Source organism: Trichechus manatus, unplaced genomic scaffold (genome assembly GCF_000243295.1).
Source record: "Trichechus manatus latirostris isolate Lorelei unplaced genomic scaffold, TriManLat1.0 scaffold00105, whole genome shotgun sequence".
Classification (NCBI taxonomy): domain Eukaryota; kingdom Metazoa; phylum Chordata; class Mammalia; order Sirenia; family Trichechidae; genus Trichechus; species Trichechus manatus.
Window position 1 is genome coordinate 8,475,088 of NW_004444041.1, and position 20,176 is coordinate 8,495,263.

The 20,176-nt window shown below is 39.1% G+C and overlaps 1 protein-coding gene across 4 annotated transcripts in view; it reads left to right on the plus strand.

The window, feature by feature from the left end:
- The window catches only part of SDAD1 (SDA1 domain containing 1), a 33,816-nt gene extending 19,114 nt beyond the window's left edge, over positions 1–14,702 (plus strand). For all 4 annotated transcript variants that reach the window (XM_004383133.3, XM_023737631.1, XM_023737634.1 and 1 more), the window contains 10 exons: positions 1,058–1,116; positions 1,745–1,821; positions 2,640–2,737; positions 2,835–2,911; positions 5,555–5,684; positions 7,084–7,178; positions 8,243–8,433; positions 8,541–8,625; positions 9,910–10,071; positions 13,855–14,702. In XM_004383133.3, the coding sequence (XP_004383190.1) occupies positions 1,058–1,116; positions 1,745–1,821; positions 2,640–2,737; positions 2,835–2,911; positions 5,555–5,684; positions 7,084–7,178; positions 8,243–8,433; positions 8,541–8,625; positions 9,910–10,071; positions 13,855–13,902 (1,022 nt within the window). In that variant the 3' untranslated portion in view covers positions 13,903–14,702. The remainder of the gene's footprint in view (positions 1–1,057; positions 1,117–1,744; positions 1,822–2,639; positions 2,738–2,834; positions 2,912–5,554; positions 5,685–7,083; positions 7,179–8,242; positions 8,434–8,540; positions 8,626–9,909; positions 10,072–13,854) is intronic.
- Positions 14,703–20,176: the final 5,474 nt, after the last annotated feature.

Here is a 20,176-nt window from a genome sequence, read left to right on the forward strand (position 1 = left end):
GTGTTCAAATAACTATCCAGTGTCTCTTGTTCTGGAATCACTAAAGACAGAGTTAGGACTGACATGCTTTCTGTATCAGAGAAAGGGAGAGAAGATGTTATGTTCTCTTTCTAGTGTCTGCCATTGGTTAGTTGTTTAAAAGAAAATAACAAATAAATTGGTTCCTCAAATCAAGTCCTTTTGTAATGCCATAAATACTCAGAAAATTCTTAAAAAGTTTTACTGTAACTTTCTAACAGGTATCAGGATTTTATCTTACTGTTCTCATTGCCCTCATGTATGTTCTCAATTAAGAACAACATACAAGCAGGAAAGAAGAGATGGTTGTTTTTGCCTTTGAACTTGAACCAAGGTAGGGAGGAAACTAATGTTTAGTGAATATCTAACATGAGCCAAGCACTGTGTGAGGTGCTTGACATACATCACCTCATCTAGTCCTCACATCAGTCCTGTGAGGTATAGAAAGAAAAGAAAAAGACCAAGATCACTCAGCAAATAAATGGCAAACCCTCATTTCTTTCTTTTGCCAAAGGCCTTGTTTTTTATATACGCTATACTCTCTTTGAAGGGAGAGTGTACGTATATATACATTTGTATTTATTCATTCGACAGATACATAGTGCTTTCTGTGTTGATCATTGCTTTAGACACTAGGAATTCCACAGTGAACCTAAATGTCCTTACCCTCACAGAGCTTGCATTCTAGAGAGAATACAGAGAGAGCTGTGTATATATGTCCAGGTAAAAGAAGTGTTTTGAAGAAAAAGGAAGCAGGGTAAGGGAGTGATAGGGAGTGTAATAAGGAGTCATAAGGAGTGCTGGGGCAGGTTTTGTTTTAGATTGTGTGGCCAGGAAAGACCTTTCTGATAGGGCGACAATTGAGCAGAGACCTGAAGGAGGTGAGAGGGTGAGCCACACAGGTATCTGGGAGTTAGGTGTTACAGATGGAGTAAGCAGCAATAACATTGAGGCGGGAATGTGCTTGCCATGTTTGCTGTAGTCCTAAGAGGCAGAGTGAGAAACTGACTTTGACCTTTCTGTTCCCTTACATTTCCAGAAGTAACAAAGATCCTTCTGTTTGCCGCACAAGCATCTCATCACCTGGTACCCCCAGAGGTGAGCATCCTTAAACCTTATTTCTGGATCTAGTACCTGAATAACAATGCCACCATTAGGTACATCAAGGTGACTTTTCCCACAGAGATTATTCTCCTTTTTTTTTTTTTTAAGTGAATAGAAATGAATTAACTCTTAAGGAGATATATATAGAAGTTCAGTTGTATAGCCCATAGAAAGTAAGGTTTGCTTTGGACAACTTGTTGAGAGTTCTGATTTTGTTTAATAAGCAAATTTTATGACCAAGGGAAGTCAAGAGTAGTAAGTTTACAGTAATTATTTCTCAAAGCCAAGTATTCCTTTCTTTGATTAATACAGTATTGGGTTATCCTAGTGAAAGCATTTTTTTTTTTTTTAAGTCCATATTGAAAAATAATGTCAAATGGGAGTAAAATTTAGTCTGAGGATAGCCAAGAAGACTGAGTCCTCAGTGGAGTGTTTTTCATCTGTCTTTCTCAGTTATGATTCCTTCCAACTCCCAAACTGAAGGTTGGGGGCTGTTTATCCTCTGTGAGTAATATATTGTCAAATAATATATACTCAAATATTTTGTCAAATAATACGTACTCAAATATTTGAACAGGTACGGACATTTTATCAGCACTCATTTCTTTTATCCCCAATTCAGATTATCCAGTCATTGCTCGTGACTGTGGCCAACAATTTTGTTACTGACAAGAACTCTGGCGAAGTTATGACAGTAGGGTATGTAGAACGTGGTTGGAAATGGTGGATGTGTTGTTTTTTTTAATGCACTAGGTTTGCTTTAAGTAGAGCTCACTTACCGAGATGTGAGATTTTCACCTGGCAGTGTGGCCCCTAGAAAAGCAGTAATTTAAAATATGCTACCATCGCCTCAGGAGGCTTGGTATTTTTGTTTTATTGGTCAGAATTTTGAAGAAGGAGCAGGAGAAATGATACTTTGTCTTTTTACTAGCTTTACTCTTTCAAGTGAATGATTGTTTGGCAATCTAGATGTTTTTCTCCTATCTGCTACCCTGAATTCATATCGCCCACTGAAAAATTGATTTGTTGTTGAATCACTTTTTAATACTAAGTTGGTTCAGCAGCCCTTTATATTAATTCAAAAGTAACAAGTGTGAGCACTGGTTTCAGATTTGTCTGAGCTGTCCGGATAACTAAGTAAAGTGCTGAACAGTTGCTTTTTTTCCCCTCCCTTGAATAATAATGTTGACATAACAGCCCTAAAGACCTTTAACCTTTCTTATTTGACCTGATCCTTTCTCTCTTAGAAATGGAGAGTAAATGCTGCCACAGTTTAGTGTCCTGGGCACTAAATGGCAGTGAACTGTCTGGAATAAAAGCCCTCTAAGGCTCCCCACCCCCACACATATGCATTCTCTACCCTGTTGCAGTTTTAGAGACATAAGCCATATTAAACCCATCTCGTGTTCCTTTGGATTTAGTCCTTTTAGGAAACCTTTTTAGGTTGAACCACATGAAATTGCTAGATTTTTTTTTTTAATTCATTTTCCTTTTCTTACTTCATTTTCCTTTTCCAGTATCAATGCTATAAAAGAGATAACAGCTCGATGTCCTCTGGCCATGACTGAAGAACTTCTCCAAGACCTGGCCCAGTATAAAACGCACAAAGATAAGAGTAAGTTGCATGTTACTTTCTGTATTCCAAAGAGGCCCATTTTTGCCTTGGTATGGTCTTTGCTCTGGAGTTTCTAATTCATTGTGTTATTTTACAGATGTGATGATGTCTGCTAAAACTTTGATTCAGCTCTTCCGAACGCTGAATCCTCAGATGTTGCACAAGAAGTTCCGGGTAAGTGAAGTATGCTTGTTGATCTACAGGTTGTGGTCTTAGGAGGTAAGAGTAATTTCCTGCGATTTGAATTTTAATAGTTGTGGTGCTTCCGTTATGAGTGCCAGTGATGCACACAAGTTTATTCTTTGAACTCAGAAGACAACTGATTGGTATAATACCTCTGCCTTAAATATTTTGTAGTTGGCAAAAAAAAAACCAAACCTAAACTTGTTGCCATCGAGTCAATTCTGACTCATAGCGACCCTATAGAACAGAGTAGAACTGCCCTTTAGGGTATCCAAGGAGTGGCTGGTAGATTCGAACTGCCGACCTTTTGGTTAGCAGCCAAGCTCCTAACCACTGTGTCAGTTGTAGTTGGTGTCCTAGTCATCTAGTGCTGCTTTAACAGATACCACAAATAGATGGCTTTAACAAAGAGAAGTTTATTTCCTCACAGTCTAGTAGGCTAAAAGTCCAAATTCAGGGCATCAGCTCCAGGGGAAGGCTTTCTCTGTCTGTCAGTTCTGGGGGAAGGTCCTTGTTACCAATCTTCCCCTGGACTAAGAGCTTCTTCACACAGGAACTCTCTGCTTGCTTCCCTTTGCAGGCCACACCCTAGGGAAACTCCTTTTACATCGCACCTTAGTAACAGTGTTACACAATCCCACCCTAATCCTCTTTAACGTAAAATTACAATCACAAAATGGAGGACAACCACACAATACTGGGAATCATTGCCCAGCCAAACTGATGCATATTTTTGGGGGACACAATTCAATCCATGACAGTTGGCATGTGCCTGTTAATGATGACTGAGACTTGTAGTCCTGTTGAAAGCTTTTGTCAATTGTTAAGAGATTAGAATCAGTCAGTAGCTGATGACAGTGTTGACCAGGTCTAGTTGGGAGGAAGGAGCAACGTATATACAATAGAGAGATGGTGATATGGAGACTTAAAAATCAGAGCAATGAGGGGAAATCACTAACTAGGTAGTAGACTATCAGAGTGTTAACTTTGGTGAAGGGAAAGACAATGCACAATATAGTGGAAGTCAGCACAGCTTGACCAAGGCAAAGTCATAGAAGCTTCCTAGACACGAACACCTTGAGGGACTGAGTTGTTGGGGCTGAGTGTTGGAGACTATAGTCTTGGGGGACATCTAGGTCAATTGACATAGTTCATAGAGAAAATGTTCTACATCCTACTTTGGTGAGTAGTGTCGGGGTCTTAAAAGCTTGTGAGTAGCCATCTAAGATACATCTATTGGTCCCATCCTGTCTGGAGCAAAAGAAAATGAAAAAAACCAAATTTGCAAGGAAAATAATAGTCTAAAGGACTAATGGACCACATGAACCACAGCCTCTGTGTCATGGATTGAATTAAGTCCCCCCAAAAAATGTATGTATCAATGTGGCTGTGCCATGATTCCGAGTATTGTGTGGTTGTCCTCCATTTTATGATTGTAATTTTATGTTAAAGAGGATTAGGGTGGGATTGTAACACCCTTACTAAGGTCACATCCCTGATCCAATGTAAAGGGAATTTCCTTGGGGTACAGCCTGCACCACCTTTTATCTTAAAAAAAAGATGAAAAGGAAGCAAGCAGAGAGTTGGGGACCTCATACCACCAAGAAAGCAGTGCTGGGAGTAGAGCACATCCTTTGGACCTGAGGTTCCTGCACAGAGATGCTCCCAGACAAAGGGAAGACTGATGACGGGGACCTTCCTCCAGAACCGACAGAGAAAGCCTTCCCTTGGAGCTGACACCCTGAATTTGGACTTCTAGCCTACTAGACTGTGAGAAAATAAATTTCTCTTTGTTAAAGCCATTCACTCATGGTATTTCTGTTAGAGCAGCACTAGATGGCCAAGACATTCCACTAGCCTGAGCCCAGAAGAACTAGATGGTACCCGGCTACCACCACCAACCGCTCTGACAGGGATCACAATAGAGCGTCCTGGACAGAGTGGGAGAAAAATGTGGAACAAAATTCAAATTCACACACACACACACACAAAAAGATCAGACTTAACTGGTCTTACAGAGACTGGAGGAACCCCTAAGACTATGGCCCCTGGACACCCTGCTAACTCAGAACTGAAGCCACTCTCAAAGTCCACCTTTCAGCCAGAGATTAGACAAGCCTGTTTAAAACAAACACTAACACACGTGAGGAACTTGCTTCTCGTTCAATCAAGTATATGAGACCAAATGGGCAACACCTACCCAAAAGCAAAGACAAGAAAGCAGAAAGAAACAGGAAAACTGGACGAATAGACACGGGGAACCCAGGAGAGGGCACGTTGCAGGGATTGCAACCAATGTCACCGAACAATTTCTGTATAAATTTTTGAATGAGAAACTAATTTGCACGGTAAACTTTCACCTAAAACACACACACACACACACACACACGAACAAAAATGGAGCAATTATTCTCTGATAATGGCTAATTTCAGAAGAGAAGTAGAAATTGGGGTAGCAGAGTTGTGGCTGTGGGAATTTACTTTGATCTAAGAGGTAAGTGGGTTTTTGTCATTTAATTTCCTCCATTTTTTTTATGATTCTCCCTTCTCAATTCATAATCCTAGAGAATTCCTTTTCATGATTAATGTTTTGCAGTCTAAGCATCTTGATATAAACAATTTTCTTTCCTTTAGGGTAAGCCTACAGAGGCCTCATTAGAAGCAAGAGTACAAGAATATGGAGAATTAGATGCTAAAGATTATATTCCAGGAGCAGAAGTTCTGGAAGCTGAGAAAGAGGAAGAGAATGCTGAAAATGATGAAGGTTCATTTTTATTGCACTGTTTCTCAGGACAAAGTCACTCCTGTATTTCTATTGACCTTTAAATCTTGATGCTGTTTGAAAAATCATTCACTCAGTTAATATTTACTGAACAATGACTACATGCCTAGCAGCGTTATAAATTGGGGATCAGATGGGCATGATTCCGACTCTTATGGTGCTTACCTTCAAGTGTAGGAGATACCTTTTATGTCCTTTGGTGTTGATGCATCTAACCAAAGGCATGCTCTTTGGCGCTTGGGAAAGATAACGATTTTGTTTTTGTTGCCTGAAAAATGGTGAGAGTTGGTCCTAGGAGCAGTCATCCCAAATTCTTCCTATTGAAAAATGCTTGAGGAATGCCATTCTGATTTCAGGTTAGCAGTATTTGTCAGAGTCCTGTCTTATTTCTAGTCATTCATTCATTATTTCAACATAACTTTCTTAAGCATTAGCTGTGTGCCAGCCACACTCAATAGAAAGATTAATGATATGGTCCCTGCCCTTGAGGACCTTTCATAAACAAGTGAGTGATAAATTGCTTGCAGGATATATGATTGGATTTGTGGCATAAGCTCAGGAGGGAAGTCAGGTTCAAAAAAGTCTTCAGAGAGATGGTGAGCCATGAACTATATCTTGAATGATGAGGCAGGCATTTGGCAAAGAATGGTAGACTAGTGGAGACTTTCCAGGCAAAATGTGAGCAAAGTCTTGAAGTATTTAGGGAACTATTAGAATGTAGTTTACAAGGTGGGATGACTAGATATAAGTTGGTGGTCTTATTGTGAGGGGTTGTGTATGTGATCATGGGAAACCACTGAGGGATTGTAATTATCTGTGATTTAGAAAGGCTTACTTTCATGGCTCCATTAAGAACACTAATACATTTTTATTGAGACTTTCTGTAAAGTTCTTTCATGTAAAAATCAACTCAGAATGACTGTTTCCAACTGGCTTCTTATACAGAAAATGTATAAACATGATTACACGAGTTGAATACTTGCTGTGTGACCATTAAATGTACAAGTGCAGATTTGGTGGATCTTGTTGGTTTGTTGGAAAGAACAGTGACTCTGGAGTCAGAAGTGATTTTCATGATTTTGATGTAGGCTGCATATCCTAGCGGTGTGGCTCAGGACAGTTTGCTTAATTCTGAGAGTCTGTTTCCTCTTCCGTTGAGTCGTGAGAGTTAAGAGAAACTGTAAGATTTTGGCATCTGGTAGGTACTTTGTCAGTGCTTATTCCCCATTCCTTAAGTTAATTAAATTGATGTTGCTTAATTATTGATCAGTAGAAGTTTATTCGAGGTTCATTGGCTTACTTTTCTGTTGCTTGATTTTTCTCAACATACTGTGAGTACCCAACAGAAAGTGATAGTAATAACATGCTCTTTTTCACACAGATGGGTGGGAAAGTGCTAGTCTCAGTGAGGAGGAGGATGCCGATGGTGAATGGGTTGACGTGCACCACTCTTCCGATGAAGAGCAGCAAGAGATTGTAAGTTTCAACATTTCATTTTATAAATGCACCACTCTGATGTTTACTAAGCCTTCATTTTTGCTGGGCCTTATAGAGGGTAGAATTTTTTTTTTTTTCCCCATTTTTTCCTTTATTTTATTTTATTGTTGTACTTTAGGTGAAAGTTTACAATTCAAGTTAGTCTCTCATTAAAAAATTTATACATACATTGTTATGTAACCCTAATTGCTCTCCCTATACTGTGACAGCACGTTCCTCCTTTCCACCCTGATTTCCCATGTCCATTCAGCCAGCCCCTGACCCTCTCTGCCTTCTCATCTCACCTCCGGACAGGAGCTGCCTGTTTAGTCTCATGAATCTACCTGAACTAAAAAGCCCACTCTTCAAGAGTATCATTTTATGTCCCATAGTCCAGTCTAATCTTTGTCTGAAGAGTTGGCCTCGGGTATGGTTTTAGTGCTGGCTTGACAGAGAGTCCGGGGGCCATGCTTTCTGGGGTTCCTCCAGTCTCTGTCAGACCATTAAGTCTAGTCTTTTTACTGGAATTTGAGTTCTGCACCCCACTTTTCTCCTGCTCCAACAGGGACTCTCTGTTGTGTTCTCTGTTAGGGTGGTCATTGGTGGTAGCCGGGCACCATCTAGTTCTGGTCTCAGGCTGTTGCAGTCTCCGGTTTATGTGGCCGTTTCTGTGTCTTGGGCTAATGCTTTCCTTGTGACTTTGGTGTTCTTCATTCTCCTTTACTCCAGGTGTGATGGGACTGATTGATGCATCTTAGATGGCTGCTTGCTAGCTTTTAAGACCGCAGACACCACTCACCAAAGTGGAATGCAGAACATTTTCTTAATAAACTTTGTTATGCCAGTTGACCTAGATGTCCCCTGAAAGCATGGTCCCCAGACCTCTGCCCCTGCTACTCTGTCCCTCGAAGTGTTTGGTTGTATTCAGGATACTTCTTAGGTTTGGTTTCATTCAGTTGTGCTGACTTCCCCTGTAGTGTGTGCTGTCCTTCTAGAGTGTAGAATTTGACTAAGCTCTCAGTTGAGCTAGTAGCCACTTAAGCCTTTGTTTTTGTGCTTTAAAGTCCAAGAAGCTAAACAGCATGCCAGTGGAGGAGCGGAAAGCCAAAGCTGCAGCCATCAGCACTAGTCGGGTTTTAACTCAGGAAGACTTTCAGAAAATCCGCATGGCCCAGCTGAGGAAAGAACTCAGTGCTGCCCCCGGGAAAGCAGAAAAGAGGAAATATATTGAAATAGACAGTGATGAGGAGCCCAGGTAAATGGCACATACATCAGGTCTTCCCTCTGCTCTCATGGTAATGAAAATATTGGGGAAGGAAGTTCCATAACTGTTTCATATTATATTTTTTTCCTCAACCCCAGGGGTGAGTTACTTTCACTTCGAGATATTGAACACCTTCATAAAAAGCCAAAGTCTGACAAGGAGACAAGACTAGCAACTGCAATGGTGAGTGAGGTGTATCGTTCTCTGGTTTTTTAAGAAGAAAGCAAATAAGATGAAAAATGACGCAGAATTTGTACAGCAGAGAATGGCATTATTTAAAACAAAAAAATCTTTTAACCAAGGTATGATCGTATTAGTATATAGTATGATTATGTTACAAATGTTATAATAATATAAGATCATTATAATAAACAATATAACACACAGATATTAGGTGTTCATTTAGATGAGTTTTGACAACTGTATTTGCCCAGGTAATCACCACCCAAACAAGATATAGAGGACAAAAAGGCAGTATTAAGTGTTCATGGTATGAGGGCAGCCTTGTACACCCACCCACTCCTCACTTATCAACATGGTTAGGTTCCAAAGACCAGGTCATTATGTGAAAATCAGTGTTATGTGAAAATGGAGGATGACCCTATCAGATTACAAAATGAAGGATGACTACATCATTACATAACTGCCAGACACTGAGAATCATGGCCCAGCCAAGTTGACACATAACCTTAACCATCATAGCCGGCATTACTCTCGCCTTGCACCTCAGAGTTTGTTACTGCCAGATATATGGCATTAATGTGCAAAATAGATAGTAGATTTTTTACCATTGTAATAAATGCGAAAGATCAGATAACGAGATTGTCCTTAAGTGAGGAGTAGGTGTATATTTATCAAAGCTAATAGAAAAACGAGAATGTTTACCTTCATCACTGAAAAGCTAAACAGTCAGTTGGAATCTACTTCTGGCAAATGCTGTGGCTGTTTATAATCATGTGCTGCCTGCATTCCCAGCTTCATTTTGTGTTTCTTTACTTGTCTTAGACACCACCCCATACTGGCTTCACAACACCCTTGTGTACTGATACTGTTTAGATATGTTTAAAACCCCATGCTTTTTCTTCTCCACACCTTTGCGTATACTGTCCCTGCTTCCTGGAATGCTCTACATTTCCCCTTGTTTCCCCCACCACGAACACCTTCATCCTGTAAAAATGGCTCACGTGTGCCCCTCTCTGGGAAGCTCATCTGACCTTGCCTTACCAGGCTGAATTATGACCTTTTCTTACACTGACCTCTCCTGGCTCCATTATAATACATCATAGTCATTTCTGCCTGGTATAGTACTGAATTGCTGGGGAACAAGGACTATGTTCTATCCCTCTTTGTGTCCTTGGCATCAAGTAAAGTGTCTGGCACAGAGTAGACTGATACGTTGATTAGACAGCTCTCCAAGGTGTGTTGTTTAAGAAAAAATACCACTCTTTTGTCTTTTTGTGTTGATAGGCTGGAAAGACAGACCGAAAAGAATTTGTGAGGAAGAAAACCAAAATGAATCCATTTTCAAGTTCCACAAATAAAGAGAAGAAAAAACAGAAGAACTTTATGATGATGCGGTATAGCCAGAATGTCCGGTCAAAAAATAAACGTTCCTTCAGAGAAAAGCAGGTGAGTTCAGTTTGAAGTTTGAGTGGCTGGAATTCTAAGACTGCTTTACATTTGAGATGGAATCATGTCTTCGGAAGACTTTGTATTATATGGGTGTCTTGGGATTCCCTGTTGCCATTGAGTTGATTCCGACTCATAGCGGCCCTATAGGACAGAGGAGAACTGACCCATAGGGGTTCCAAGGCTGTAATCTTTACAGAAGCAGACTGCTACATCTTTTCTTCTGCAGAGCACCTGGTTAGTTCGAACCACTGACCTTCACTTAGCAGCCGAATGCTTAACCACTGTGTTACCAGGGCTCCTCATCTTGGAATCAATGGGGAGTATTTACTGGAGAGCATGGAGAGGAGGAAATATTCAGAACATGTAAATTCCAGACCTGACTTAGTTGAGATCCAGCTGTGTGACCAAAGGGAAGTCCATCTTCTTCATCAGTAAAGGGAATCAAGTTAGATGATCGTGAAGGTCCCTTCCCATGCTAAAATTCTCTGACATTTGATCTGTGAAATATAAAAATTAATGCAATAAGAATTTTTGGACAAAGCCCTGCTTTATTCCTTGTCAGCAACTCTTGAGTCATAAAACTTCTTAAAGATTAAGGAATTTTTTATTCAAGTAAATTAACAGTTCATTGGACATATGCACTTGTTCTCCAGTTTTCTTGCCGTTTGGAATCTGAAATTAATCAGAATTTCTGTGTATGTTTCCTTGCCCTGGGTTTTCTTCAGGGTCTCTGCATCATAAAATTTAAGTCTAGGTTCCTGATTTTTTCCATTCTCTCCTTCACTCTAGACCAACACTGTCCAATAGAAATGTAATACAAGCCACATTTGTAATGGTAAAATTTCTAGTAGCCATATTTTAAAAAGTAAAAAGAAAACAGGTGAAATTAATTTTAATAATATATTTAACCCAAGATCTCCCAAATATTAACATTTCACATGTAATCAGTATAAAAAATTATTAGATATTTTACTTTTTTTCTTTAATTCTTTGAAATCCATTGTGTATATACTTATGCATCTCAGTTCAGGTAGCCACATTTCAGACGCCCGATAGCTACATGTGGCTAGTGGCTGCCATATTGGACAGCACAACCATAGAGCATCCCTAAAACTGTAGTTCTGGAGGCAGTCTGGGCAGGTGTGATCGCGTGTACTCTGTGGGAAAGAAATATAACATTTCATACTCCCTCTACTCCTCAGTAATATTTAACTGTCTTAAATAAAAGAGTCTTAACTGGTGCGAACGTGGACATACATAAGGCTCTTATTACAGGGAAGCCTTTAGAAAGATAAAGAAAAGGGAGAAAGTACGTTCAAATAGTGACATTCAAGGAAGAAGGGAACTGAGATGGTTGTGAGAGTAGCCTATGCTTTGTTATAAAGTTTAATGAGCAAAATGTAATCCATGTAACCTTGGGTTATAACAGTATCACCAGTTCGCCTTTAGTGATTCCTATGCAAGCTGACCCGGTATGTGTCAGAGTAGAACTGTTCTCCACAGAGTTTCCAGTGACTAATTTTTTGGAAGTAGATTGTCAGGCCTTTCGAGATACGTGTATTAGTTATCTAGTGCTGCTGTAACAGAAATACCACAGGTGGGTGGCTTTAATAAACATTTATTTTGTCACAGTTTAGGAGGCTAGAAGTCTGAAATCAGGGCACCAGCTCTAGGGCAAGGCGCTCTCTCTCTCTCTCTCAGCTCTGGGGGAAGGTGCTTGTTCCTTGGTTCTCTGGTGATCTTCATGTGGTGTGGCATCTATCTTCCCCCATCTCTGCTTCCTCTCTTCCTTGCTTAAGCTCTCCTTTTATATCTCAAAAGAAATTCACTCAAGACACACACTACACTAGTACTGTCCAGTTAACATAACAAAACCCATTCCCAAATGGGATTATAACCACAGGTATGGGGTTAGGGGAAACCCTGGTGGCGTAGTGTTTAAGAGCTACAGCCGCTAACCAAAAGGTCAGCAGTTTGAATCCACCACGTGCCCCTTGGAAACTCTGTGGGGCAGTTCTACTCTGTCCCGTAGGGTCACCGTGAGTTAGAATTGACTTGACAGCAACGGGGTTTTGTTTTTTTGTATGAAGTTAGGATTTACAGCACATATTGTTGAGGGACGCAGTTCAATCTGTAACAGTGCCTCTGAATGGACTGGAACCTCCAAGCTTTCAGTTAGCACCCTAGTGCATTAACCATTTGCAGCACCCAGGGACTCCATAACAATATTACCTAATATTTATGTATTTCTTACTGTGTGGCTTGACTATTCCAGAGCTTTCCATTTATTAGCTTGTTTAATTGATACACAATAATATGAGCAGGTACTATGTTTAAACCAATTTTATAGATGAGAAAACTGAGACAGATGAGTTTGAGAAATACCTTCTTAGCCATGCAAATCAGGTTAAAATGAACTTTGTAGTTTGTTTGTTTGTTTTTTCCTACCTTAAGTATCCCAGCTATTCCACATAATTACAAAGACATACCAAGACTTAGGTGTGAGCTATAGATAAGGAGTCAATAACTTAAAGTCATAAAATCCAAAAAGTTTGAACATTTAGATCTACAGCTAGGCAGCCTTCACCCCAAAAATGCCTCTAATTATAACAAAGCAAAAAAAAAAAAAAACCCAAAAAATAGAATTTATTTTTACACATCTTATTAAAACACAAAAGCTAGAAATCTTAAAATATTTCTGGGAATTAAAGAGTGGTGTTTGCAAATTAATGGAATAATACCCATCATACGCAGAAGATGTGTACATTAACCTTGGTTATCTTTTTTTTTTCTTTTTTTAAATTTGGGTTTATTCTTTATACTCTTTTATTTGATATTCTGTTTATTTTCTTTGGGGAAATGTAAAAGTTTATAAGGGCTTTCATAGGTTCACTCCGAATACTGGATCCCCAGTTTTCTTTTTGTCTAGATTATCTTTACCTTCTACTTCTACCATGGGAAAGCCAGCTCCTGTAGTTAGAAAAGACTACAGGGGATTAAAGCTTGGATCTGGTTCAATTAGAATTAGATTTCATTTCCTCTTATATACTTCCAAAACAAAATAACAAGTTACAAACTAGAGCTCATATTAACTAGAATAAATATTTTTGTCTTAAGCAACACCTGTCAAGATTTCAGTATCTAAGTTAATTTCTTCATGTTGAAGGCATTATAGAGGATAAGTGTTAGCACTTATTTATTGAGAAATTTTCTTAGTTCATTAACTGCATTAAACAAACCCATTTGAAAATCTGCAAATAGGGGAATATTTTTCTTGGTTCCAGGTTGTAAGAGTTATCTCAAATCTGCACAAATACTGAATGCCATTAAAAACACTTTCAAAAGGTCCATATGTGCCCATACTTAGTAGAATGTAGAGATGTTAATCATGAAGAAAAATCTATTTTCTGTTGGCTTAATTTAGACAATGTGTCCCACACACAACCCCCAATTATTAAAGAGTTGTATAAGCCAGAGAAGTACCAGATACTATGCCTGGAGACAGGTGATGTTCAGTCTGGGCATTCTGTAGCTGCTTCTGTTTTGAGCTATTGTCCACAAGGGGTGGGAAGAGCAGTGAAGAACTTTTGGTGTATTTCCAACCAATGAGGAAGTTCCCAGCCTGGATACAGATTTGATCTGTTAAGGAATATATCACTGTTTGTAATTTTTCAGGATGATTTGTTGACGTAGTAGTTCCATTTTGATAAACTTCTGAATAACCAAAATAGCATAATAGGGTATAGCTAAAAGTTATGTTTAAATTTTTTTTTCTTCCAGCTGGCACTACGAGATGCACTTTTGAAAAAGAGAAAAAGAATGAAGTAACTTTCAAGCAAGCTTTCCATTTCAAGGAGAATGCGAATTATGTGTCATTACTCAAATGAAGAATGTTTGTTTATATTAAAAAGTCCAGAAGCACTGTACTTTGAAAACCATAGTAAACTTGGTAGCAGTGTGGTGGTGTTATTTTGAAGATCAGTGAGGGTGGGAATGTTTGAAACATAAACAGTAGCTGTGTTGTAAAATCATTTCCATTTAGCATTCATGCAAAAACGTTATTGAGTTCCTACTAAGCGTCTCTGTAGACACAAAATGAATGAGCCATAACCCCTTTACTCAAGGCACTCACACCCTAGTGGGGAGGCAGATGTGTATATGTATTTATAGCACAGGGTAAGTAGTTTTTTAGTAGAGATAGGGACATATTTCCGTGGGATCACAGAGGCCTTATGGACTAACTCTGCAAGGGATGGGATTGTATATTCTTTTAAAACAAAAATGGACAATGTTACAAGAGTAAGAGGTTCTTACTTGTAAATAGGCTTACCTGCTGAAAACAGGTCCCCGCTGTACAGACTTTTGGTAGACAATTTTAGCTCTTTGAATTCATCTCAAAGATCTAAATATTTTTTCAATGCCATGTAGAGACTTTTTCGTTAAGTCCTTGCTTTTTAAATTGCCTTAACTATAAATAGTAATCTTGGAATGTCTTTACTTCATCATTTGAGCTGCTCCCTCTTTCATAGAGGAAAAAAAAATCAGATGGGTTTCTGCAGCCTCCTTTTACCTTAAAATATTTTTAGCCCACTGCTTGCCTTGTTTCAATAAAACGGTTTCTAATATCAGATAGGTGCTTTTTAGTGTACTGACTGATGTGTGTTCTTCCTTCTGTAGGCACGCTTGAATGGATTTCAGGGCACATGAGAGCCATTGTCAGTCTCTCCCTGCATGCAAGTTGTTGCATTTGGAAATAGTTTGGTGCCTTTTGCCTCAGATTTTGTAGATAACACTGTGGTGTGGTGGTGGTTGTTAGGTGCTGTCAAGACTCATCATGACCCTATTTACAACAGAACAAAACACTGCCCGGTCCTGCGCCATCCTCAGAATCGTTATGCTTGAGCCCATTGTTGCAGCCACTGTGTCAGTCCATCTCGTTGAGGGTCTTCCTTCTTCTCTGACCCTCTACCATGCATGATGTCCTTCTCCAAGGACTGGAGAGGAGGAAATTGCTTGCATGTTACTTCAGATTAGACTAAAAGGCAATTTTCTGCCTAGTCAGAATTAGAAAGCAGCTTCTGTACCAATTTTTTTTTTAAAGTTTTGTAATAGTGGTTTTATCTCTGCCACGTGTTTATTTATGAAGTTACTTCTTGTTCCCTTTCCAGTTTCTTCTTTTTACTTTTTGAGTTCATCTTCAGCTTTGTTTGAATGAAACTTTGTGACCTTCCCCAAGATGCCCCAGATCACTGTTTGAGGAATAGCTGTGAAGACCTTGAGATTTAGTGATTAAATTGTACTAGTCCTGGTAGTGCAGTGGTTAAAAGCTCAGCTGCTAACTGGAAGATCAGCGTTTCTAACCCACCAGCTGCTCCGCAGGAGACAGATGTGACAGTCTGCTTCTGTAGACTACAGCCTTGGAAACCCTATGGGGCGGTTCTACTCTTTCCTATAGGGTCGCTGTCAGTCAGAATCAGGTTTTTTTTTTTTTTTTTCTTTTTAGTGAGAGGAACTGTCAACCTCCAGCAGCTTCAGTGCTTCAGAGCAAGTGTCCAACGCAAATTTGGTTATTTCAGCCCTAAAGCTGCTGCCTTTTCTTTTTGCGAGTTTGAAATGGGTGTTTCCTCAAGTTTCTAATCCAGACGTAGGGGAATAAAATTGAAAATGGTGTAGCAGCTGGAGTCCATACCTTTGCTGTGTGAATTGTCACAGTGCTCGGAAGCTTTGTTCTTCCCCTAGATTTCCCCCTTCTGCTTAGATACCAAGAGGCCAAAGTCCATTCTGTGTTCTGACTTCTACCACAGCCTCACCGTTTAACTAGCTTGAGGTTTGTATGCAAGATAGATAACCAGCCTGTTAAAGAAGGCAAATTCTTAACTCTGTTTTATTTCTTTAATTCCATAGTGTCTTATTTCTGTTTGATTCATTTTATTATATTATCAGTCTCTTGGGAGTATTTTCAGTTTACTACAAATTTGAAGATTAGATACTCACAAAGTTGGATGTTGCCAGCAAAGGGTGACCTTTACCTTGAAGAAGTCACCAGGGTCTGAGCTTCAGCTTTTCAGTCTCAAATTTTATCAGCACTGAGAAGGGATGGATTTAGGGAGGAACTCACATTGTCCAAGCTTTTATATAAAGCAAGTTCCCCTAGCAAATAAACTCCACTCAAGGCAGAGAGTTTTGTATATTTACTGCTATATTGCCAATGCCTGGTTCAGTGCCTGGTAAATATTTTAATTCATGATTTAATCCCTGACTGTCAGTTTTCTCTCTGTAAATACAATACCACCTACCTCACTGATTGTTTTAGGAGTTGTGAGAACTAATGTTTAGAACCACTTAGCATTGTATGTGTACAAAGTGAGCATTCAGTAAGTTTCTTATCAAAGGTTAGATAACGATTTAACTTTTATTTTTCCCTTAATTTTCTTAAAATGAAACAATTACAGTTGCTACGAATGTTTTACACCTCCAATCCATCTTTTTAACAAGTTCAAAATAAAAAAATGTATATTGAATGCCCACCATGTGCAAAACACTCTGCTAAATGCTGTGTGGATTGCAAACACAAGGTTTGTATCATATAGAAGCTTTCAGTCCAATGAAAGAAATAGACTTACAAAATGATTGTATAATACAAGTCAGTTTAGGGAGCTGTCAAAGAGGCACAACCATAGGGCTGGGGCCATCCCAAGGAAGGAGAAGTTCAGCTGGCAGGAGGGTGAAACGCCTAGTATTAGCAACCCCAGTCCACGTCTATAGCATAGAGGGAACTGATACTTGTAATAAAGATGATAGCAGTAGGAAATAATTTTCTGAATAATAAAAATTTATGGTTCAGAATTTTTCAAAGGTTATGGTTAATATAAATCTTGTTTATATTTCTTTATATTCTAATTCTTTGAAAGTTTGATAATCTATATAGAGTATTGCATTGCAGGTTTGTATTAACCAGAATGTTTAATCAGCTGGAGTACTCTGTTCTTCAAACTAGCTTAGATGCATTTTTAACTGTATATAGATGATACAGTTCTACCAAGTGATGTCCTTTCATAGTATGAAAATAAAGCTAAAAATGGACTGTTGCTTACATGTTTTTGAAATGTAGCTTAAGAGATTTTAAAAATGTTTTGAATATGAATAAGGTAGGGCACTCACATGGAACTTTTTCTCTTTTACAAGTTCAAAGCTTTGGAAATAACCTTGTCTCTCCTAGTACGTTCTTGGGTCTGCTCTGTGTTTACAAATGCAAGCAAAAGCACAGCTAATTGTGTACTATTTAAATAGCATATGCTGTGCACACCTGTGTTCATGGCAGCATTGTTCACAATAGCAAAACGATGGAAACAACGTAGGTGCCCATCAACAGATGAATGGAAAAACAAACTATGGTACATACACACGATGGAGTACTATGCAATGAGAAAGAACAACAATGAATCTGTGAAGCATCTCATAACATGGATGAAACTGGAGGACATTATGCTGAGTGAAATAAGTCAATCACAAAAGGACAAATATTGTATAAGACCTCTGTTGTAAAAACCCATGAAAAAGTTCACACGCAAAATGTAACAATCTTTGCTGGTTACCAGGGATGGGAGGGGTTGGGGGGGAAATACTAAATAGGCAATAGAGAAGTGGTATCTTGGGTGAAAGGTGAGACAGTACACAGTACAGGGGAAACTAACACAACCTGTACAAGGAAAGGTCATGGAAGCCCCATAGACACATCCAAACTCCCCGAGGGACTGAGTTGCTGGGCGGAGGGCTCTGGGGACCATGGTCTTGGGGAACATCTAGCTCAATTGTTACGACATAGCTTATAAAGACAATGCTCTACATTCTACCTTGGTGAGTAGTGTCTGGGGTCTTAAAAGCCTGTGAGCGGCCATCTAAGATACTCCACTGGTCTCATCCCTTCGGGAGCAAGGGAGAATGAAGAGAACAGGATACAAGGAAAAGATTAGTCCAAAGGACTAATTGTCCACAACTACCAAGGCCTCCACCGGACTGAGTCCAGTACACCTAGATGGTGCCCGGCTACCACCACTGACTGCTCTGACCAGGATCACAACAGAGGGTTCTGGACAGAGCTGGAGAAGGATGTAGAGCATAATTCTAACTCACAAAAAAAAAAAAAAAGAGACCAGATTTACTGGCCTAAAGGAGACTGGAGAAGCCTCGAGAGTATGGCCCCCAGACACCCTTTCAGCTCAGTGGTGAAGTTACCTCCGAGGTTCACTGTTCAGCCTGGGAGTGGACAGCCCGGTAAAACCAAATGAGACTAATGAGGTACAGGAGTCCAGTGACAAGGGCCAGAAGGCAGAAGGGGACAAGGAAGCTGGTGATAGGGAACCCAAGGTTGAGTAAGGATATTGTTGATGTGTTGTGAGATTGTTAACCATTGTCATAGGGCAACATTTGTAGTAACTGTTAAATGAGAAACTATTTTGTTCTGTAAGCCTTCACCTGAAGTACAATAAAAAATAAATAAATAAATAAATAAATAGCATATGCTTATATTTTGCATAGGGCTTTTCTTACAGGGTAGTTATTTCCTTTTGCAGATTCTGTTCTCGTTTTTTCAGTCCAGTCTCAATATGGAAATAGTTCAATCAACTGTGACTTATCCAGTGATAGAATATTATACAGCCATTAAAATATTTACAATTTATTATAAATGTTTATTGTAAATGAAAAAAACAAAATACAAAAGTATTGATAGTATAATCCAACCACACGTGTAAGAAAATGGCAATTAATAAAATCCTAAGAGGAGATATGCCAAGATATTAAATAGGGTTTTCTTTGTGTGTTGGGATCATGTGGGTTTTTTGTTCTTCTTTCTGCGTTGCTTTCTGAATCTTTTACAGTGTACATGGTTTTACTTCAATCATTCTGAAAGAAAAAATAACCTCATTTGAGGTAGAGAATAAAGATAACTTGAAATTCATCTTGTGACTTTTCTCTAAAATTGGAAGAGGAATGCACCTTAAACCAAGGCAAGGATTACTTTGAAAATCCTCCAGAAGAGAAGTTACAGTCTGGCCTTCTTAATTAACTCTCTTCCACCAGCTTACTGATTGCGTGCTAGAGTTATCCTTACTTTGGGACCCTCTCTGACTCTAACCAGCAATACCAAATACTAGCAGAAGTGGTAAATTAGAACAATTCTTTGAGAGAAAGTAGTTTGTAATATATACCAAAAGCCTATAGAGTAATCATAACTTTTCATTCAAAACCACTTCTGAGAGTCTAGTCAAAGAAAAAATCCAGAGCTGTTTTTGACTGCAAGTAACAGAATGTCCATTCAAAAGTATTCTAACCAAATTGGAGTTTGTCATAAGAAATCTGGAGATGGACAGTTGCTGACCTAGGTTCAGCTCTTCAGTGATGGCCATCAGGATCTTGGGCTCCTTTCCTGCCTTGTCATCTTAATGTGTTGGGGCCAGATTCTCTTGATTCAAATGCTGACTGACACAGCTGTATCACCATGGGTAAGCTGATATTTCCATGCCTTGGTTTCCTCATCTGTAAAATGGACAATAATGATACCTTCATAAACATCTCTTCTGTGTTTAAGGCGGAAAGAAGGGATACAAGTGGTGTTGTCACATCTATCTCCTTTACTAGGAAAGTAAAACATTTCCCAGAACTCCTGCAACAGCCTTCCCTTAGGTCTGGTTAGCCAGAACTGGGTTACAAGGCCACCCTACCAACAAGGGAAGCTGAAAAAGCAGGAAACGGGATTGTTGACCTATCAGATGAACTGTAACCATCCCAACAAACCTGGGCTTCTGTTAGCAAGCAAGAAGGGGGAAACGGATTTGGGGTAGGCAACTAGCAATGTCTACCACAAGCTATCTGTAGGGAAATATTCATTGCAATGTAATACATAATGGCAAAAACATGCAAGGAAATGCCTAAAATATGACAATAGTTAAGCAATTTAGAATATAGGTATTAGGTGGAATACGCAACCATTAAGCAATCACTGATAAGAAAAATTATTCTAACGATATAAAATGTATAGTACTATGAAAAAATGTTATGCTATCTTTAAAAAGCAAAGTATAAAAGATTTTTTCATTGATTT